The following is a 25325-nucleotide window of genomic DNA, read 5'->3' as shown; positions in this document are numbered from 1 at the left end:
GGGATTTCACCATCTACGCTCCGTAATATCATCAAAAGGTTCAGAGAATGTGGAGAAATCACTGCACGTAAGCCATGATATTACACACCTTGGATCCCTCAGGCGGTACTGCATCAAAAAGCCACATCAGTGTCTAAAGGATATCACCACATGGGCTCAGGAACACTTCAGAAAACCACTGTCAGTAACTACAGTTGGTCGCTACATCTGTAAGTGCAAGTTAAAACTCTACTATGCAAAGCCAAAGCCATTTATCAACAACACCCAGAAACGCTTCGCTGGGCCTGAGCTCATCTAAGATGGACTGATACAAAGTGGAAAAGTGTTCTGTGGTCTGACGAGTCCACATTTCAAATTGTTTTTGGAAACCGTGGACGTCGTGTCCTCCGGACCAAAGAGGAAAAGAACCATCCGGATTGTTCTAGGCGCAAAGTGTAAAAGGCAGCATGTGTGATGGTATGGGGGTGTATTAGTGCCCAAGACATGGGTAACTTACACATCTGTGAAGGCACCATTACTGCTGAAAGGTACATACAGCTTTTGGAGCAACATATGTTGCCATCCAAGCAACGTTATCATGGACGCCCCTGCTTATTTCAGCAAGACAATGCCAAGCCAGGTGTTACAACAGCGTGGCTTCATAGTAAAATAAATCAATAATAAATGGGTTGTACTTGTATAGTGCTTTTCTACCTTCAAGGAACTCAAAGCGCTTTGACAGTATTTCCACATTCACCCATTCACACACACATCCACACACTGATGGCGGGAGCTGCCATGCAAGGCGCTAATCAGCAGCCATCAGGAGCAAGGGTGAAGTGTCTTGCCCAAGGACACAACAGACGTGACTGGTAGAAGGTGGGGATTGAACCCCAGTAACTAGCAACCCTCCGATTGCTGGCACGGCCACTCTACCAACTTCGCCACGCCGTCGGGTTCTAGACTGGCCTGCCTGTAGTCCAGACATTGAAAATGTGTGAAGGCTAAAATATGAGAAGGGAGACTGTTGAACAACTGAAGCTGTACATCAAGCAAGAATGGGAAAGAATTCCACTTCAAAAATGTGTCTCCTCAGTTCCCAAACCTTTACTGAGTGTTGTTAAAAGGAAAGGCCATGTAACACACTGGTAAAAATGCCTTTTTTGCAATGTGTTGCTGCCATTCCATTCTAAGTTGATGATTATTTATTTCTCAGTGTGAACATGAAATATCTTGTCTTTGCAGTCTATTCAATTGAATATAAGTTGAAAAGGATTTGTTGTATTCTCTTTTTATTTACCATTTACACAAGAACAATCTTACTGGCTACTTCCATAAGCATTTATCATCCACAAGGAAAACAACATGTTAGAAAATGTAAACTTTAGATTATGGTTTTGCTGGATGGAAAGTAAATGAGCTCCTTTGATTCCACAGGTTGTTCCTTATTGTCGACAGTCACTACGTTTCTTTTCCCTGCTTTACGACCTTAGCAATATCAGAGTACTTTGTGCTTCCTTGTACTGAATTTGCATGCTTTCTACGTCGCGTGTGTGACCCATTTCACACAGACATAACAATAGAGGCGTGCTTGGTTCAAAGTGTTTGCATACAACGTAGTTTTTGACACACAAGATGTCTGACGTCATCTTATACATTACATGATGGACTCTTTCACCTGTGCTCTCCTCGTCTTTTCAGCTTCTCAATTATTCACATTTTCGCTTCTTGTAGGTGCGGCGCACACGGAGGAGCCCGGCGAGGTGCCTGAAGATGGCCGTGAAGAAGAAGGAGAAGATGAGATCACGCCTGTGGCTGAAAAGAAGGCCTCCATCCCTCTTGTCACCGTGCAAGCTCATGGAGATTCAACACCGGCAGAGGAGGAAGAGAAAGAGCCAGAAAAGAAAGAGGAGACAACAGGGAAGGTAAATGAGGAGCAAAAAGAGACTGAGCTTGAGGAGAAGGAGGCAGAAGAGGAGGAGAAGGAGGCAGAAGAGGAGGAGAAGGAGGCAGAAGAGGAGGAGGAGGAGGAGGAGGAGTCCAATGAGGACGACGACACCACCACCGACCTCCTCACTTCCCCCATCAAGTCCCTGACCAATAAAACCACTCTGCCCAAAACCAACGGCCACATTCTCCTCAACTCTGAGGGTCTGGTAGACAACCCGGTCCCTTCGCCCACCCCCGAGACCCTCCTCTGCCCCCTGGTGGAGTCTGAGCTCAGCTACACCGACAAGGACGTCTCGCTCAGCTCCGGCTACGAGATGTACAACGGCGAGACGGTGCTGACCAACGGCTCCGGCGAGCGCCATCGGGTCGCAGCGGTGCTGCCTTTCCCTGATTTACCCCTGGATCCAGAGCCGGGGGACCCCGCCTGCGTGGGGGCGGGGCAATCACCGGAAAGCCCCACGGCGGACCGCAGCCGCACCGTGTCATCCTCCAGCACAGGGGACACACCCAAAGGTAAGCCACTCATCCTCTTCTCTAAGTATTGTGTCATCATAAAAGGTCATATACATTTTCAGTCCTCTTCTGCAAGTATTGTGTCATCATAAAAGGTCATATACATTTTCCGTCCTCTTCTCTAAGTATTGTGTCATCATAAAAGGTCATTTACATTTTCAGTCCTCTTCTCTAAGTATTGTGTCATCATAAAAGGTCATACACATTTTCAGTCCTCTTCTGCAAGTATTGTGTCATCATAAAAGGTCATACACATTTTCAGTCCTCTTCTGCAAGTATTGTGTCATCATAAAAGGTCATATACATTTTCAGTCCGGGTCAGAGCTGCAGACCTGCTCATCAACCCTCTGGACCCACGTAATGCTGAATCCATTCGAGTGAAAATAGCTGACCTCGGAAATGCCTGCTGGGTGGTAAGACCCATTTTCTTTTGTTTTACTGTGTTGTTTTTTGTTTTAATTGATTAGTATTTTTTAATTGTTTATTTTTATATTTTATATATAAATATATTATATTTTTACAATAATACATTTTTTTGTTTTTATTATCAATGTAGCATCTATTATATAATTGTTTTGCACTTTAATTTCATTATTTTTAATGACATATTTTTAGTGGTTCTTTTATTCCTCACTGATTGGCTGTGAGAGTCACATGCTTCTTATCTCTGGCTTGAGTCATTCCCAATAAAAGGTCTTTTTTTTCATTTTTCATTTATTTCAGGCTATGACATAAAAAAAAGTACAACGTTGACAACACATAATAATATAAATGTATATAATGCAAAAGGTAAAGTACAGTATGTAAGCATGATCGTCCGATTTTGCCTGAGAGGAAAGAAGATAATTTATTTAATCTCACCCCCACTTCTCCATTCAGTGATCAATACACTCTTACTTTGTTTAAGGATTATACAAATGTTGTATCATAGTGGCATTACCACAGCTAACAATAATTATTACACTGTAACAATCATTTGTATCAGCAATGTAGGAAAAATGAATATACCAACATTGGTAATAGACAACATAGCAATAATGGTAATAGACAACATAGCAACAATGGTAATAGACAACATAGCAACAATGGTAATAGACAACATAGCAATAATGGTAATAGACAACATAGAAATAATGGTAATAGATAACATAGCAACAATGGTAATAAACAACATAGCAATAATGGTAATAGACAACATAGCAACAATGGTAATAGACAACATAGCAATAATGGTAATAGACAACATAGAAATAATGGTAATAGACAACATAGCAACAATGGTAATAGACAACATAGCAACAATGGTAATAGACAACATAGCAATAATGGTAATAGACAACATAGAAATAATGGTAATAGACAACATAGCAACAATGGTATTAGACAACATAGCAACAATGGTAATAGACAACATAGCAATAATGGTAATAGACAACCTAGCAACAATGGTAATAAACAACATAGCAATAATGGTAATAGACAACATAGCAACAATGGTAATAGACAACATAGCAATAATGGTAATAGACAACATAGAAATAATGGTAATAGACAACATAGCAACAATGGTAATAGACAACATAGCAATAATAGTAATAGACAACATAGCAATAATGGTGATAGACAACATAGTAATAATGTTAATAGACAACATAGCAATAATGGTAATAGACAACATAGAAATAATGGTAATAGACAACATAGCAATAATGGTAATAGACAACATAGCAATAATGGTAATAAACAACATAGAAATAATGGTAATAGACAACATAGCAATAATGGTAATAGACAACATAGCAATAATGGTAATAGACAACATAGCAACAATGGTAATAGACAACATAGCAATAATGGTAATAGACAACATAGCAACAATGGTAATAGACAACATAGCAATAATGGTAATAGACAATATAGCAATAATGGTATTAGACAACATATAAATAATGGTAATAGACAACATAGCAATAATGGTAATAGACAACATAGCAATAATGGTAATAGACAACATAGAAATAATGGTAATAGACAACATAGCAATAATGGTAATAGACAACATAGCAATAATGGTAATAGACAACATAGCAATAATGGTAATAGACAACATAGCAACAATGGTAATAGACAACATAGAAATAATGGTAATAGACAACATAGCAATAATGGTAATAGACTACATAGCAACAATGGTAATAGACAACATAGAAATAATGGTAATAGACAACAGAGCAACAATGGTAATAGACAACATAGAAATAATGGTAATAGACAACATAGCAATAATGGTAATAGACAACATAGCAACAATGGTAATAAACAACATAGCAATAATGGTAATAGACAACATAGAAATAATGGTAATAGACAACATAGCAATAATGGTAATAGACAACATAGCAACAATGGTAATAGACAACATAGCAACAATGGTAATAGACAACATAGCAATAATGGTAATAGACAACATAGCAACAATGGTAATAGACAACATAGAAATAATGAATAGACAACATAGCAATAATGGTAATAGACAACATAGCAATAATGGTAATAGACAACATAGCAATAATGGTAATAGACAACATAGCAATAATGGTAATAGACAACATAGCAATAATGGTAATAGACAACATAGCAACAATGGTAATAGACAACATAGCAACAATGGTAATAAACAACATAGCAACAATGGTAATAGACAACATAGCAACAATGGTAATAGACAACATAGCAACAATGGTAATAGACAACATAGAAATAATGGTAATAGACAACATAGAAATAATGGTAATAGACAACATAGCAATAATGGTAATAGACAACATAGCAACAATGGTAATAGACAACATATAAATAATGGTAATAGACAACATAGCAATAATGGTAATAGACAACATAGCAACAATGGTAATAGACAACATAGCAACAATGGTAATAGACAACTTAGAAATAATGGTAATAGACAACATAGCAATAATGGTAATAGACAACATAGCAACAATGGTAATAAACAACATAGCAATAATGGTAATAGACAACATAGCAATAATGGTAATAGACAACATAGCAATAATGGTAATAGACAACATAGCAATAATGGTAATAGACAACATAGCAACAATGGTAATAGACAACATAGAAATAATGGTAATAGACAACATAGCAATAATGGTAATAGACAACATAGCAACAATGGTAATAGACAACATAGAAATAATGGTAATAGACAACATAGCAATAATGGTAATAGACAACATAGCAACAATGGTAATAGACAACATAGAAATAATGGTAATAGACAACATAGCAACAATGGTAATAGACAACATAACAACAATGGTAATAGACAACATAGCAACAATGGTAATAGACAACATAGCAATAATGGTAATAGACAACATAGCAACAATGGTAATAGACAACATAGCAACAATGGTAATAGATAACATAACAACAATGGTAATAGACAACATAGCAACAATGGTAATAGACAACATAACAACAATGGTAATAGACAACATAACAACAATGGTAATAGACAACATAGCAACAATGGTAAGGAAACATTGAGCACATGTTAACAACACTTTGAGACAGAGTACCACAGAAGGTCAAATTAAAGACCCTCATCTCTATATTTGAACTAGACGCCATGTTTAAATCCATCATGGTTACACATATTGAAAAACACCTCACTGTATATGTTAAATATTGAAAACAAACAAATCGGTCTTTATAAAAATCACCAGAATTGAGTTGAATTTTATACATTAATTAGTAAAAATTGTTTTACATATTTTGGTGTTACTTGAAAAAAATGTATTTGATTATTTTTTCAATATTTTTGTGACTAAATGTTCAAGAAAACATTTGCATTTGGCCACTTTTTGAATATCCATCTGCTTCCAACGCCTTGTGCTACTAACAGTTGTACATTGTGAGAATAATTGATCATAAACACACAAATATAATAGTTGTGCATTGTGAGAATAATTGATCATAAACACACAAATATAATAGTTGTACATTGTGAGAATAATTGATCATAAACACACAAATATAATAGTTGTACATTGTGTGAATAATTGATCATAAACACACAAATACAACAGTTGTACATTGTGTGAATAATTGATCATAAACACAGAAATATAATAGTTGTACTTTGTGTGAATAATTGATCATAAACACACAAATATAATAGTTGTACATTGTGTGAATAATTGATCATTAACACACAAATATAATAGTTGTACATTGTGTGAATAATTGATCATAAACACACAAATATAATAGTTGTACATTGTGTGAATAATTGATCATAAACACACAAATATAACGGTTGTACATTGTGTGAATAATTGATCATAAACACACAAATAGAATAGTTGTACATTGTGTGAATACTTGATCATAAACACAGAAATATATCAATCAATCAATCAATCAATGTTTATTTATATAGCCCTAAATCACAAGTGTCTCAAAGGGCTGTACAAGCCACAACGACATCCACGGTACAGAGCCCACATATAATAAATATAATATAAATATAATATTATATAATAGTTGTACATTGTGTGAATAATTGATCATAAACACAGAAATATAATAGTTGTACATTGTGTGAATAATTGATCATAAACACACAAATATAACGGTTGTACATTGTGTGAATAATTGATCATAAACACACAAATATAACGGTTGTACATTGTGTGAATAATTGATCATAAACACACAAATATAACAGTTGTACATTGTGTGAATACTTGATCATAAACACACAAATATAACAGTTGTACATTGTGTGAATAATTGATCATAAACACACAAATATAACGGTTGTACATTGTGTGAATAATTGATCATAAACACACAAATATAATAGATAATTGATCATAAACACACAAATATAATAGATAATTGATCATAAACACACAAATATGATAGTTGTACATTGTGTGAATAATTCATGATAAACACATAAATATAATAGATAATTGATGATAAACACACAAATATAATAGATAATTGATGATAAACACACAAATACAATAGATAATTGATGATAAACACAGAAATATAATAGATAATTGATGATAAACACAGAAATATAATAGATAATTGATGATAAACACAGAAATATAATAGAGAATTGATGATAAAGACAGAAATATAATAGATAATTGATGATAAACACATAAATATAATAGATAATTGATGATGAAGACATAAATCTAATAGATAATTGATGATAAATATAATAGATAATTGATGATAAACACATAAATATAATAGATAATTGATGATAAAGACATAAATATAATAGATTATTGATGATAAAAACATAAATATAATAGATACTTGATGATAAACACATACATATAATAGATAATTGATGATAAACACATACATATAATAGATAATTGATGATAAACACATAAATATAATAGATAATTGATGATAAACACATAAATATAATACATAAGTTGATAAATATAATAGATAATAGATGACAAATATAATAGATAATTGATGATAAATCTAATAGATAATTGATGATAAATATAATAGATAATTGATGATAAATCTAATAGATAATTAATGATAAATCTAATAGATAATTGATGATAATATAATAGATAATTGATGATCAGTATGATAGATAATTGATGATAAATCTAATAGATAATTGATGACAAATATAATAGATCATTGATGATAAATCTAATAGTTAATTGATGATAAATATAATAGATAATTAATGATAATATAATAGATAATTGATGATAAATATAATAGATAATTGATGATCAGTATAATAGATAATTGATGATAAATCTAATAGATAATTGATGACAAATATAATAGATAATTGATGATAAATCTAATAGATAATTGAAGATAAATGTAATAGATAATTGATGATCAGTATAATAGATAATTGATGATAAATCTAGTAGATAATTTATGATAAATGTAATAGATAATTGATGATACATCCTGCATTGCAGCACAAGCACTTCACAGAAGACATCCAGACCAGACAGTACCGCTCCATCGAGGTTCTGATAGGAGCTGGCTACAGCACACCTGCAGACATCTGGAGCACCGCCTGCATGGTAACTTCCTCTTTGCACATCCTCATCATCATCATCATCATCATGAGAAGTACATTGTCAACATCATCTACATCATCATCATCATCACGAGAAGTACATTGTCATCATCATCTACATCATCATGAGAAGTACATTGTCATCATCATCTACATCATCATGAGAAGTACATTGTCATCATCATCTACATCATCATGAGAAGTACATTGTCATCATCATCTACATCATCATCATCATCATGAGAAGTACATTGTCATCATCATCTACATCATCATGAGAAGTACATTGTCATCATCATCTACGTCATCATGAGAAGTACATTGTCATCATCATCTACATCATCATCATGAGAAGTACATTGTCATCATCATCTACATCAACATGAGAAGTACATTGTCATCATCATCTACATCATCATGAGAAGTACATTGTCATCATCATCTACATCATCATTGTCATCATCATCTACATCATCATGAGAAGTACATTGTCATCATCATCTACATCATCATCATCATCATGAGAAGTACATTGTCATCATCATCTACATCAACATGAGAAGTACATTGTCATCATCATCTACATCATCATGAGAAGTACATTGTCATCATCATCTACATCATCATTGTCATCATCATCTACATCATCATGAGAAGTACATTGTCATCATCATCTACATCATCATCATCATCATGAGATGTACATTGTCATCATCATCTACATCAACATGAGAAGTACATTGTCATCATCATCTACATCATCATGAGAAGTACATTGTCATCATCATCTACATCATCATCATCATCATGAGAAGTACATTGTCATCATCATCTACATCAACATGAGAAGTACATTGTCATCATCATCTACATCATCATCATCATCATGAGAAGTACATTGTCATCATTATCTACATCAACATGAGAAGTACATTGTCATCATCATCTACATCATCATGAGAAGTACATTGTCATCATCATCTACATCATCATGAGAAGTACATTGTCATCATGAGAAGTACATTGTCATCATCATCTACATCATCATGAGAAGTACATTGTCATCATCATCTACATCATCATGAGAAGTACATTGTCATCATCTACATCATCATGAGAAGTACATTGTCATCATCTACATCATCATGAGAAGTACATTGTCATCATCATCTACATCATCATGAGAAGTACATTGTCATCATCATGAGAAGTACATTGTGATCATCATCATGATGAGAAGTACATTGTGATCATCATCATCATCATGAGAAGTACATTGTGATCATCATCATGAGAAGTACATTGTGATCATCATCATCATCGTGAGAAGTACATTGTCATCATCATCTACATCATCATCATCATCATCATGAGAAGTACATTGTCATCATCATGAGAAGTACATTGTCATCATCATCTCTATCATCATCATCATGAGAAGTACATCGTCATCATCATCATGAGAAGTACATTGTCATCATCATCTACATCATCACGAAAAGTACATTGTCATCATCTACATCATCATCATAAGAAGTACATTGTCGTCATCATCATCATCATGAGAAGTACATTGTCATCATCATCTACACCATCATCATCATAAGAAGTACATCGTCATCATCATCATGAGAAGTACATTGTCATCATCATCTACATCATCATCATCATGAGAAGTACATTGTCATCATCATCTACATCATCATCATAAGAAGTACATTATCATCATCATCATCATCATGAGGAGTACATTGTCATCATCATCATCATCATGAGAAGTAAATTGTCATCATCATGAGAAGTACATTATCATCATCATGAGAAGTAAATTGTCATCATCATGAGAAGTACACTGTTATCATCATTATGATGAGAAGTACATTGTGATCATCATCATTATGATGAGAAGTACATTGTGATCATCATCATCATCATTATGATGAGAAGTACATTGTGATCATCATTATCATCATCATGAGAAGTACATTGTGATGATCATCATCATGAGAAGTACATTGTGATCATCATCATGATGATGAGAAGTACATTGTGATCATCATCATCATGAGAAGTACATTGTGATCATCATCATTATGATGAGAAGTACATTGTGATCATTAATAATGATCATCATCATGAGAAGTACATTGTGATCATCATCATCATCATGAGAAGTACATTGTGATCATTAATAATGATCATCATCATGAGAAGTACATTGTGATCATTAATAATGATCACAATGTACTTCTCATGATGATGATGATGATCACAATGTACTTCTCATGATGATGATCATTATTAATGATCACAATGTACTTCTCATCATAATGATGATTATCACAATGTACTTCTCATCATGATGATGGTGATGATCACAATGTACTTCTCATGATGATGATGATGATCACAATGTACTTCTCATCATGATGATGATGATGATCACAATGTACTTCTCATCATGATGATGATGATCACAATGTACTTCTCATGATGATGATTATGATGATCACAATGTACTTCTCATCATGATGATTATCACAATGTACTTATGAATCATAATCATCATCATGAGAAGTACATTGTGATCATCATCATCATCATGAGAAGTACATTGTGATCATCACCATCATCATGATGAGAAGTACATTGTGATCATCATCATGATGATGAGAAGCACATTGTGATCATCATCATCATCATGAGAAGTACATTGATGATTCTCATCATCATGAGAAGTATATTATGATGAGGATGAGAAGTACATTGTGATGATGATAAGTACATTGTGATGATGATGATGCTGAGAAGTGCATTGTGATGATGATGATGATGAGAAGTACATTGTGATGATGATGATGCTGAGAAGTACATTGTGATGATGATGAGAAGTACATTGTGATGATGATGATGATGATGATGCTGAGAAGTACATTGTGATGATGGTGCTGAGAAGTGCATTGTGATGATGATGATGCTGAGAAGTGCATTGTGATGATGATGATGATGCTGAGAAGTGCATTGTGATGATGATGATGATGATGATGAGAAGTACATTGTGATGATGCTGAGAAGTACATTGTGATGATGATGATGCTGAGAAGTACATTGTGATGATGATAAGAAGTACATTGTGATGATGATGATGCTGAGAAGTGCATTGTGATGATGATGATGCTGAGAAGTGCATTGTGATGATGATGATGCTGAGAAGTACATTGTGAGGATGATGAGAAGTACATTGTGATGATGCTGAGAAGTACATTGTGATGATGATGATGATGCTGAGAAGTACGTTGTGATTATAATGATGCTGAGAAGTACATTGTGATGATGATGATGAGAAGTACATTGTGATGATGATGATAAGTACATTGTGATGATGATGATGCTGAGAAGTACATAGTGATGATGATGATGCTGAGAAGTACATTGTGATGATGATGATGATGATGAGAAGTACATTGTGATGATGATGATGCTGAGAAGTACATTGTGATGATGATGATGCTGAGAAGTACATTGTGATGATGATGATGAGAAGTACATTGTGATGATGATGATAAGTACATTGTGATGATGATGATGCTGAGAAGTACATAGTGATGATGATGATGCTGAGAAGTACATTGTGATGATGATGATGATGATGAGAAGTATATTGTGATGATGATGAGAAGTACATTGTGATGATGATGATGCTGAGAAGTACATTGTGATGATGATGATGCTGAGAAGTACATTGTGATGATGATGATGAGAAGTACATTGTGATGATGATGATGATGAGAAGTACATTGTGATGATGCTGAGAAGTACATTGTGATGATGATGATGCTGAGAAGTGCATTGTGATGATGATGATGCTGAGAAGTGCATTGTGATGATGATTATGAGAAGTACATTGTGATGATGATGATGATAAGAAGTACATTGTGATGATGATGATGCTGAGAAGTACATTGTGATGATGATGATGAGAAGTACATTGTGATGATGATGATGCTGAGAAGTACATAGTGATGATGATGATGCTGAGAAGTACATTGTGATGATGATGATGATGATGATGAGAAGTATATTGTGATGATGATGAGAAGTACATTGTGATGATGATTATGATGATGATGCTGAGAAGTACATTGTGATGATGATGATGCTGAGAAGTACATTGTGATGATGATGATGCTGAGAAGTACATTGTGATGATGATGATGCTGAGAAGTGCATTGTGATGATGATGATGCTGAGAAGTGCATTGTGATGATGATGATGCTGAGAAGTACATTGTGATGATGATGATGCTGAGAAGTGCATTGTGATGATGATGAGAAGTACATTGTGATGATGATGATGCTGAGAAGTACATTGTGATGATGATGAGAAGTACATTGTGATGATGATGATGCTGAGAAGTACATTGTGATGATGATGAGAAGTACATTGTGATGATGCTGAGAAGTACATTGTGATGATGATAATGCTGAGAAGTGCATTGTGATGATGATGATGCTGAGAAGTGCATTGTGATGATGATGATGATGCTGAGAAGTACATTGTGATGATGATGAGAAGTACATTGTGATGATGATGATGCTGAGAAGTACATTGTGATGATGATGAGAAGTACATTGTGATGATGATGATGCTGAGAAGTACATTGTGATGATGATGAGAAGTACATTGTGATGATGCTGAGAAGTACATTGTGATGATGATGAAGATGATGCTGAGAAGTACATTGTGATGATGATGATGAGAAGTACATTGTGATGATGATGATGCTAAGAAGTACATTGTGATGATGATGATGATGAAAAGTACGTTGTGATGATGATGATGCTGAGAAGTACGTTGTGATGATGATGATGCTGAGAAGTGCATTGTGATGATGATGATGCTTAGAAGTGCATTGTGATGATGATGATGCTGAGAAGTACATTGTGATGATGATGCTGAGAATTACATTGTGATGATGATGATGATGATGAGAAGTACATTGTGATGATGATGCTGAGAAGTACATTGTGATGATGATGATGCTGATAAGTACATTGTGATGATGATGATGCTGAGAAGTACATTGTGATGATGATGATGATGCTGAGAAGTACGTTGTGATGATGATGATGCTGAGAAGTACATTGTGATGATGATGATGCTGAGAAGTACGTTGTGATGATGATGATGCTGAGAAGTATATTGTGATGATGATGATGATGATGAGAAGTACATTGTGATGATGATGATGAGAAGTACATTGTGATGATGATGATGCTGAGAAGTACATTGTGATGATGATGATGCTGAGAAGTACATTGTGATGATGATGATGATGCTGAGAAGTACATTGTGATGATGATGATGAGAAGTACATTGTGATGATGATGATGCTGAGAAGTACATAGTGATGATGATGATGCTGAGAAGTACATTGTGATGATGATGATGATGATGAGAAGTATATTGTGATGATGATGAGAAGTACATTGTGATGATGATGATGCTGAGAAGTACATTGTGATGATGATGATGCTGAGAAGTGCACTGTGATGATGATGATGCTGAGAAGTACATTGTGATGATGATGATGCTGAGAAGTACATTGTGATGATGATGATGCTGAGAAGTGCATTGTGATGATGATGATGCTGAGAAGTACATTGTGATGATGATGATGATGATGAGAAGTACATTGTGATGATGATGCTGAGAAGTACATTGTGATGATGATGATGCTGAGGAGTACATTGTGATGATGATGATGATGAGAAGTACATTGTGATGATGATTGTGATGATGATGAGAAGTGCATTGTGATGATGATGAGAAGTACATTGTGATGATGATGAAGATGATGCTGAGAAGTACATTGTGATGATGATGATGAGAAGTACATTGTGATGATGATGATGCTAAGAAGTACATTGTGATGATGATGATGATGATGAGAAGTACATTGTGATGATGATGATGCTGAGAAGTACATTGTGATGATGATGATGATGCTGAGAAGTACGTTGTGATGATGATGATGCTGAGAAGTACATTGTGATGATGATGATGCTGAGAAGTACGTTGTGATGATGATGATGCTGAGAAGTATATTGTGATGATGATGATGATGATGAGAAGTACATTGTGATGATGATGATGCTGAGAAGTACATTGTGATGATGATGATGCTGAGAAGTACATTGTGATGATGATGATGATGATGCTGAGAAGTACATTGTGATGATGATGATGAGAAGTACATTGTGATGATGATGATGCTGAGAAGTACATAGTGATGATGATGATGCTGAGAAGTACATTGTGATGATGATGATGAGAAGTATATTGTGATGATGATGAGAAGTACATTGTGATGATGATGATGCTGAGAAGTACATTGTGATGATGATGATGCTGAGAAGTGCACTGTGATGATGATGAGAAGTACATTGTGATGATGATGATGCTGAGAAGTGCACTGTGATGATGATGATGCTGAGAAGTACATTGTGATGATGATGATGCTGAGAAGTACATTGTGATGATGATGATGATGATGAGAAGTACATTGTGATGATGATGCTGAGAAGTACATTGTGATGATGATGATGCTGAGAAGTGCATTGTGATGATGATGATGCTGAGAAGTACATTGTGATGATGATGATGATGATGAGAAGTACATTGTGATGATGATGCTGAGAAGTACATTGTGATGATGATGATGCTGAGGAGTACATTGTGATGATGATGATGATGAGAAGTACATTGTGATGATGATTGTGATGATGATGAGAAGTGCATTGTGATGATGATGAGAAGTACATTGTGATGATGATGAAGATGATGCTGAGAAGTACATTGTGATGATGATGATGAGAAGTACATTGTGATGATGATGATGCTAAGAAGTACATTGTGATGATGATGATGATGATGAGAAGTACATTGTGATGATGATGATGCTGAAAAGTACATTGTGATGATGATGATGCTGAGAAGTACATTGTGATGATGATGATGCTGAGAAGTGCATTGTGATGATGATGATGCTGAGAAGTACATTGTGATGATGATGATGCTGAGAATTACATTGTGATGATGATGATGAGAAGTACATTGTGATGATGATGCTGAGAAGTACATTGTGATGATGATGATGCTGAGAAGTACATTGTGATGATGATGATGATGCTGAGAAGTACATTGTGATGATGATGATGCTGAGAAGTACGTTGTGATGATGATGATGCTGAGAAGTACATTGTGATGATGATGATGATGAGAAGTACATTGTGATGATGATGATGCTGAGAAGTACATTGTGATGATGATGATGATGATGATGCTGAGAAGTACATTGTGATGATGATGCTGAGAAGTACATTGTGATGATGATGATGAGAAGTACATTGTGATGATGATGATGCTGAGAAGTACATAGTGATGATGATGCTGAGAAGTACATTGTGATGATGATGATGATGATGATGATGAGAAGTACATTGTGATGATGATGAGAAGTACATTGTGATGATGATGATGCTGAGAAGTACATTGTGATGATGATGATGCTGAGAAGTACATTGTGATGATGATGATGCTGAGAAGTGCATTGTGATGATGATGATGCTGAGAAGTGCATTGTGATGATGATGATGCTGAGAAGTGCATTGTGATGATGATGATGATGCTGAGAAGTACATTGTGATGATGATAAGTACATTGTGATGATGATGATGCTGAGAAGTACATTGTGATGATGATGAGAAGTACACTGTGATGATGATGATGCTGAGAAGTACATTGTGATGATGATGAGAAGTACATTGTGATGATGCTGAGAAGTACATTGTGATGATGATGAAGATGATGCTGAGAAGTACATTGTGATGATGATGATGAGAAGTACATTGTGATGATGATGATGCTAAGAAGTACATTGTGATGATGATGATGATGAGAAGTACATTGTGATGATGATGATGCTGAAAAGTACATTGTGATGATGATGATGATGCTGAGAAGTGCATTGTGATGATGATGATGCTGAGAAGTACATTGTGATGATGATGATGCTGAGAAGTACATTGTGATGATGATGATGATGAGAAGTACATTGTGATGATGATGATGATGATGATGATGATGCTGAGAAGTACATTGTGATGATGATGAGAAGTACATTGTGATGATAAGTACATTGTGATGATGATGCTGAGAAGTACATTGTGATGCTGAGAAGTGCATTGTGAAGATGATGATGATGATGATGATGATGCTCTTGTGTCCAACAGGCCTTTGAGTTGGCCACAGGAGATTACTTGTTTGAGCCTCATTCAGGGGAGGACTACTCCAGGGATGAAGGTGAGGATGTTTGTTTACATCATGTGTTTGTTTACATCATGTGTTTGTTTACATCATGTGTGTGTTTACATCATGTGTTTGTTTACATCATGTGTGTGTTTACATCATGTGTTTGTTTACATCATGTGTTTGTTTACATCATGTGTGTGTTTACATCATGTGTGTGTTTATATCATGTGTGTGTTTACATCATGTGTTTGTTTACATCATGTGTTTGTTTACATCATGTGTTTGTTTACATCATGTGTGTGTTTACATCATGTGTTTGTTTACATCATGTGTTTGTTTACATCATGTGTTTGTTTACATCATGTGTTTGTTTCCATCATGTGTTTGTTTCCATCATGTGTTTGTTTACATCATGTGTTTGTTTACATCATGTGTGTGTATACATCATGTGTGTGTTTACATCATGTGTGTGTTTACATCATGTGTTTGTTTACATCATGTGTGTGTTTACATCATGTGTTTGTTTACATCATGTGTGTGTTTACATCATGTGTGTGTTTACATCATGTGTGTGTTTACATTATGTGTTTGTTTACATCATGTGTTTGTTTACATCATGTGTGTGTTTACATCATGTGTTTGTTTACATCATGTGTTTGTTTACATCATGTGTGTGTTTACATCATGTGTTTGTTTACATCATGTGTTTGTTTACATCATGTGTGTGTTTACATCCTGTGTTTGTTTACATCATGTGTGTGTTTACATCATGTGTTTGTTTACATCATTTGTTTATTTACGTCATGTGTTTTTTTACATCATTTGTTTGTTTACATTATGTGTTTACATCATGTGTGTGTTTACATCATGTGTTTGTTTACATGATGTGTTTACATGATGTGTTTACATGACGTGTTTACATGACGTGTTTACATTATGTGTTTACATGATGTGTTTACATGATGCGTTTACATGACGTGTTTACATGACGTGTTTACATGATGTGTTTACATAACGTGTTTCCGTGATGTGTTTACATGACGTGTTTACATGACGTGTTTACATGATGTGTTTACATAACGTGTTTACATGACGTGTTTACATGATGTGTTTACATTACGTGATTACATGACGTGTTTACATGACGTGTTTACATGACGTGTTTACATGACGTATTTACATGACGTGTTTACATGACGTGTTTACATGATGTGTTTACATGACGTGTTTACATGACGTGTTTACATGACGTGTTTACATAACGTTTTACATGATGTGTTTACATGATGTGTTTACATAACGTTTTACATGATGTGTTTACATGATGTGTTTACATGATGTGTTTACATGACGTGTTTACATGACGTGTTTACATGATGTGTTTACATGGCGTGTTTACATCACGTGTTTACATGATGTATTTACATGACGTGTTTACATGATGTGTTTACATGACGTGTTTACATGACGTGTTTACATGATGTGTTTACATGACGTGTTTACATGACGTGTTTACATGATGTGTTTACATGACGTGTTTACATGACGTGTTTACATGATGTACTGCAGACACAACCCACAGTCAATATTTGAAGTAGTTAAACTCCAACAAAATATGCAACCACAAAGTGTCTCATGTTGGTGTTGGAGAAAATGTCTGACTTAGTGATTGTAAACATGATCATAGTCACTCCTACAAACTACAGCGGAACCTCCAAAGTCCAACACAATGCAAAACATGACACACCATAACAAACATGTACAGTAAGCACCATAACAAACATGTACAGTAAGAACCTTACTCTCCGGGTTTTAGAGTGCACCAGTATTTAAACATCACCCATCAGTTTTTAGAAGAAATTAATGTTTTTACATATATTAGCCGCAGATATATATACCTTTACGAAATATTTTGTTAATGTTTATTTACATACCTTAATTGTTTGACACGGCAGTAAAAGGGCTGCTCAAACAAAACAGAGGTCATGGTCATGGAGCCACTAGCTGTGCAAGCTAGCTCTCCAATCAGCTAAACAGACTCAATAACTCCACGCTGACGTTTTGGTGAATTTACAAAAGTGAAACAATAGAAGAAGAATGACATTGTAAGTTAGTATTACTAACACCTGTAAACGTGTTGCATATTGCTAATGCTAACGACATCAGCTTGATGACATTACGATAGCACATGCAAATAAGCAGGAAAACACTCCTACAGACACCACACATGGGACGCTTTAGTAAGTACCAACAATTTTAGTTACATTGTAAAACCTACAAAGTGTGATGAATGAAGAATCCTTCCGAGCAGAAACGCTAAAGACAAAACGGGATATACTTCCGGTTCAAGGAACGAAACAAGAAATACATTTTCAACCCGCAGTGAGCAAGCCTGCCCACAAGATGGCGCCAGAGCACAGACAACAACACACCTTTTCACCAGCTGCGTTTCCATTACCCTTAGAAATGCGCAAAACCTAAAAATCACAATAAAAGAGGTGGTGTTTGAGACGTTTTAATTCTGAAGTTTTTCACCAAACCATGATGGAAACACTTTTTTCCCATTTTAAGGGTACTTAAACACCAATCCAACGTGGCGCCCATGCAGGACAACCAGGGCACACGGGTCTTGGTCTCCCTTCCCAGCGGTTGGCCGGGGTCAGGCGACGGGGGGTATCACGGGGTGGTCTCACGGGGTGGTCTCACGGGGTGGTCTCACGGGTTGGTCTCACGGGTTGGTCTCACGGGGTGGTCTCACGGGGGGTCTCACGGGTGGTATCACGGGGTGGTCTCACGAGTTGGTCTCATGGGTGGTCTCACGGGTTGGTCTCACGGGTGGTATCACGGTGTGGTCTCACGAGTTGGTCTCATGGGTGGTCTCACGGGTGGTCTCACGGGTGGTCTCACGGGTTGGTCTCATGGGGTGGTATCACGGGTGGTCTCACGGGTTGGTCTCACGGGGTGGTCTCACAGGTTGGTCTCACGGGTGGTATCACAGGTGGTCTCACGGGTTGGTCTCACGGGTGGTCTCACGGGTTGGTCTCACGGGTGGTATCACGGGTGGTCTCACGGGTTGGTCTCACGGGGTGGTCTCACAGGTTGGTATCACGGGTGGTCTCACGGGTTGGTCTCACAGGTTGGTCTCACGGGGTGGTCTCACGGGGTGGTCTCACAGGTTGGTATCACGGGTGGTCTCACGGGTTGGTCTCACGGGTTGGTCTCACGGGTGGTGTAACAGGTTGGTCTCACGGGTTGGTCTCACGGGTGGTCTAACGGGTTGGTCTCACGGGTTGGTCTCACGGGTGGTCTCACGGGTTGGTTTCATGGGTGGTCTAACGGGTTGGTCTCACAGGTTGGTCTCACGGGTGGTATCACAGGTGGTCTCACGGGTTGGTCTCACGGGTGGTCTCACGGGTTGGTCTCACGGGTGGTCTAACGGGTTGGTCTCACGGGTGGTCTCACGGGTTGGTCTCACAGGTTGGTCTCACGGGGTGGTCTCACGGGGTGGTCTCACAGGTTGGTCTCACGGGTTGGTCTCACGGGTGGTGTAACAGGTTGGTCTCACGGGTTGGTCTCACGGGTGGTCTAACGGGTTGGTCTCACGGGTTGGTCTCACGGGTGGTCTCACGGGTTGGTTTCATGGGTGGTCTAACGGGTTGGTCTCACAGGTTGGTCTCACGGGTGGTCTAACGGGTTGGTCTCACGGGTGGTATCACAGGTGGTCTCACGGGTTGGTCTCACGGGTGGTCTCACGGGTTGGTCTCACGGGTGGTCTAACGGGTTGGTCTCACGGGTGGTCTCACGGGTTGGTCTCACGGGTGGTCTAACGGGTTGGTCTCACAGGTTGGTCTCACGGGTGGTCTAACGGGTTGGTTTCACAGGTTGGTCTCACAGGTGGTCTAACGGGTTGGTCTCACGGGTGGTATCACAGGTGGTCTCACGGGTGGTCTAACGGGTTGGTCTCACGGGTCCCTTCTCCGCAATAGAGGGCGACCCGCAGGCTCGGAGAGACCCAACAAGTGTCAAGGAAGTTGAGCCATCACCCGCTGCCTTGGTCTTCTACTGCAGTGGCTGCAATATCTTCCTCACAATGGAGTCTTGCGGGATGAGATTTTACGAGAATTGCAGCTCATGACGCAAAACACCCTTTAAAGGAAACACCTACAAGTCGCAAATGCTTTTATTTAGCAAAAAAAACTGCAGTGGAAACGCAGCTAGTGTCTCTGTCGGTGTTGAAAACTATTTGTTGAATATAAAACATTATGGCCGTTAGCCAAGGAAAATCCCCAAATTAGCCGCACCGTTTTATAAGCCGCAGGGTTCAAAGCATAGGGAAAAAGTCGGGGCTGTAAAATAAGGTCATGTCATGTAAAGTCAGCCAATTGCTTCTGGCAGGCAACATTTTCATGTTGGCAACCAAGTGTCAAACTCAAGTAAAAGTGAAGAGAGAACAGGAAGGAATTTTCAGAATGATTTAGTACTTTTTCATTTCTGCTTCTGTGGTTATCATCACACTTTTCTTTGTTGCCTTCATTTTATGACGGCATCGCAAAAAATTGTTTTAAAACATTCTAATTTGTTTTACGTAACATTTGAACATCCGTAACTGTCACACAACCATTGTTAACCAATGTTAACACAACTAGTCACCAATGGACGATGCATTGTTAACCAATGTTAGCACAACTACTCACCAATGGACGATGCATTGTTAACCATTGTTAACACAACTAGTCACCAATGGATGATGCATTGTTAACCAATGTTAACACAACTAGTCACCAATGGATGATGCATTGTTAACCATTGTGAACACAACTAGTCACCAATGGACGATGCATTGTTAACCAATGTTAACACAACTAGTCACCAATGGATGATGCATTGTTAACCATTGTGAACACAACTAGTCACCAATGGACGATGCATTGTTAACCAATGTTAACACAACTAGTCACCAATGGATGATGCATTGTAAACCATTGTGAACACAACTAGTCACCAATGGATGATCCATTGTTAACACAACTAGTCACCAATGGACGATGCATTGTTAACCATTGTGAACACAACTAGTCACCAATGGACGATCCATTGTTAACACAACTAGTCACCAATGGACGATGCATTGTTAACCATTGTTAACACAACTAGTCACCAATGGACGATCCATTGTTAACACAACTAGTCACCAATGGACGATGCATTGTTAACCATTGTGAACACAACTAGTCACCAATGGACGATCCATTGTTAACACAACTAGTCACCAATGGACGATGCATTGTTAACCATTGTTAACACAACTAGTCACCAATGGATGATGCATTGTTAACCACTGTAAGCTGCTGTCACATTTTAAAGCTCAACGAGTTGAAGTCTGGTAGATGTTTTGAACTTTGCAGGTTCCGCTGTATATGCAAAACAAGCACACAAACATGTAAATGAGTCTTAATTAACCCCCACCCCACTCTCTATCCACTGTCAATCTATAAACTCTTGTCTTTTTAATTCTGCTGCTCTTACTTCACCTTCACACTGGCATCATCACTAAGATTGATAGAAAGATGACAAAAGCCAACATGAAGGCTGAATTCTTCTTTCTTCAATCGGAGCTGCAAGTTATGAAACAGCCCCCCCCCCCCCCCCCCCCCCCGCAGGTTACACGATCAAATTGCAACTATATAACTACAATAGAGTATATATGGAGATGGATGGATAGATAGAGCAGATTTTAATTGTCTAATTTTAACTGCAAATTGTAAAAAAATGTTAACTGAGTCACAAGATTGACAGATATATGAACTAAACCATTTTAAATTGTTGTTTTCTTTGCTTGATTTGTACTTCAAATTCTAAAAAAAAAAAAAAAAAAGGGTTTTAAAAAATGATGCCCCCATAGGTTATAAGATAAAGTGGCAACTCAATCACGAGATAGATAAACAATATTAAAAACATTCTAAATAGAAATTGGGTTTTAAAAAAATGGTGTGCCCACAGGTTATACAATGAAGTGGCAACTCAATAGATAGACACATAAATAGATCAAACATATAAAGATAGACACATAAATAGATCAAACATATAAATAAAGATATAAAGATAGACAGATAAATAGATCAAACATATAAATAAAGATAGACACATAAATAGATCAAACATATAGATAAAGATAGACACATAAGTAAATCAAACATATAGATAAAGATAGACACATAAATAGATCAAACATATAGATAAAGATAGACACATAAATAGATCAAACATATAGATAAAGCTAGACAGATAAATAGAGAGATAAAACAGTATTAAAAGGTAGTTTTATTTGTCTTATTTTAACTGCAAATTATTAAAAAAAAGATGGGTTTTAAAAATATGTCCTCCTTGCTGGTTATGAGATAAAATGCTAACTCAATCAATAGATTGATGGATACACAATTTTATAATGTTGTTTTCTTTATTTGACTTTAACGTAAAATTTGAGCAGTATTAAAAATTAGTTGTTTTTTTTTTACTACAAATTGTAAATAAAAATTGGGTTTTAAAAAATGGCGCCCCCACCGGTTATAAAATAACGTGGCAACTGGATAGATAGATGAATAGATTGATAGATAAAACAGTATTAAAAATGTTGATTTCTTTGTCTGATTTTAACTGAAAATTCAAAAAAAAAAGATGGGTTTTAAAAAATGTCCACCTTGCTGGTTATAAGATAATATGTTAACATAATCAATGGATTAATAGATACACTAAATCATTTAAAATTGTGTTTTCTTTATTTGACTTTAACTTCAATTTTGAGCAGTATTAAAAATTGGATAGATTGATTGGCAACACTAAATGCTCCCTAGTGTGTGAATGTTGTCTATCTGTGATGAGGTGGTGACTTGTCCAGGGTGTACCCCGCCTTCCGCATGAATGCAGCTGAGATAGGCCCCAGCACCCTCCGCGACCCTAAAAGGGACAAGCGGTAGAAAATGGATGGATGGATGTTTTTTTGACTACAAATTCTAAATAAAAATTGGGTTTCAAAAAATGGCGCCCCCAGCAGTTATAAAATAAAGTAGCAACTGGATAGATAAACAGATAAAACAGTATTCAAAATGTACTTTTCTTTGTTGGATTTTAACTGCAAATTCTAAACATAATAGATGTTTTTTAAAAATGTGTTAAAAAAAATGGCGCCCCCACTGGTTAGCAGGTCAAATTAATATTCCACATGTGTTCTACATGGGCAGCACGGTGGAACAGGGGTTAGTACATGTGCCTCACAATAAGAAGGTCCTGGGTTCAATCTTTCTGTGTGGAGTTTGCATGTTCTCCCCGTCACTGCCTGGGTTACCTGCGGCTTCCTCCCACCTCCAAAGACATGCACCTGGGGATAGGCCCCTCCCACCTCCAAAGACATGCACCTGGGGATAGGCCCCTCCCTCCCACCTCCAAAGACATGCACCTGGGGATAGGCCCCTCCCACCTCCAAAGACATGCACACCTCCAAAGACATGCACCTGGGGATAGGCTCCTCCCACCTCCAAAGACATGCACCTGGGGATAGGCCCCTCCCACCTCCAAATACATGCACCTGGGGATAGGCTCCTCCCGCCTCCAAAGACATGCACCTGGGGATAGGCCCCTCCCTCCTCAAAGACATGCACCTGTGTTGGCCCTGTGATGAGGTGGTGACTTGTCCAGGGTGTACGCTGCCTTCCGCCCGAATGCAGCTGGGATAGGCTCCAGCACCCCCTGTGACCCCGGAAGGGACAAGCAGTAGAAAATAGATGGATGGATGTTCTACACAGACAAAAGTGTTAGCTTGTCTTACAACTGATGTTTCTCCTTCTCTCTCTCCTTCTCTCTCCTTTCTCCTTGTCCCTAATTCATTGACCATCTCCATCTCTTTGCCTTGTCTACATTCCCTCTGACTCCTCCTAGACCACATAGCCCACATCATAGAGCTGCTGGGATGTATTCCCAGGCACTTTGCACTCTCTGGAAAATATTCCCGGGAGTTCTTCAACAGAAGAGGTAGCACTGGGCGGGACAGCTGTGATGGGGGACAGCTGTGATGGGGGGGGGGGGGGCAGAGACACATGGACGTCCCACATGGACTAGCAATGACACTTAAATGTGTCTCATTTCTTCCATCATGGCGGAAGTGTGTGTCTGTCTCCAGCATGTGTGTGTGTGCATGCTGTAATGTGTGTGTGTGTGTGCATGCTGTAATGGTGTGTCCCCTCCCCTCTGTGACGTATGTGGTGGTGGGCACAGACCACATCGCTCTGATCATGGAGCTCCTCGGGAAGGTCCCACGCAAAGTCTTCCTAGACGGGAAGTTCAGCCGAGAGTTTTTCTCCAAGAAAGGTAAACCTTCAAAGTAAAGTCAACCTTCAAAGTAAAGTTAACCTTCAAAGACTGCCTGTGGGGTCAGTGGGCGGGGCCTGAGGAA

At 37.3% G+C, this 25325-nt stretch overlaps 1 protein-coding gene across 7 annotated transcripts in view; it reads left to right on the top strand.

Annotated features, from left to right (window-relative positions):
• Nucleotides 1-25325, top strand: part of srpk2 (SRSF protein kinase 2) — a 196333-nt gene that overhangs the window by 155046 nt on the left and 15962 nt on the right. For 5 of the 7 annotated variants that reach the window (XR_009827538.1, XM_062061263.1, XM_062061264.1 and 2 more), the window contains 5 exons: nt 1714-2442; nt 2755-2855; nt 8463-8570; nt 16861-16930; nt 24812-24904. Coding sequence is in view for 6 of the 7 variants with exons in the window: in XM_062061263.1 (XP_061917247.1) it covers nt 1714-2442; nt 2755-2855; nt 8463-8570; nt 16861-16930; nt 24812-24904 (1101 nt within the window). In the remaining variant the exon portion in view is untranslated. Of the gene's footprint in view, nt 1-1713; nt 2443-2754; nt 2856-8462; nt 8571-16860; nt 16931-24811; nt 24905-25147; nt 25241-25325 lie in introns of all 7 variants that reach the window. The other 2 variants (XM_062061262.1, XM_062061265.1) reach the window with 2 other exon arrangements.

Source organism: Entelurus aequoreus, linkage group LG10 (genome assembly GCF_033978785.1).
Source record: "Entelurus aequoreus isolate RoL-2023_Sb linkage group LG10, RoL_Eaeq_v1.1, whole genome shotgun sequence".
In the NCBI taxonomy this organism is placed as follows: Eukaryota; Metazoa; Chordata; class Actinopteri; order Syngnathiformes; family Syngnathidae; genus Entelurus; species Entelurus aequoreus.
Note: the sequence above shows the minus strand (reverse complement) of the source record. Positions and strands in the feature narration are given on the sequence as shown.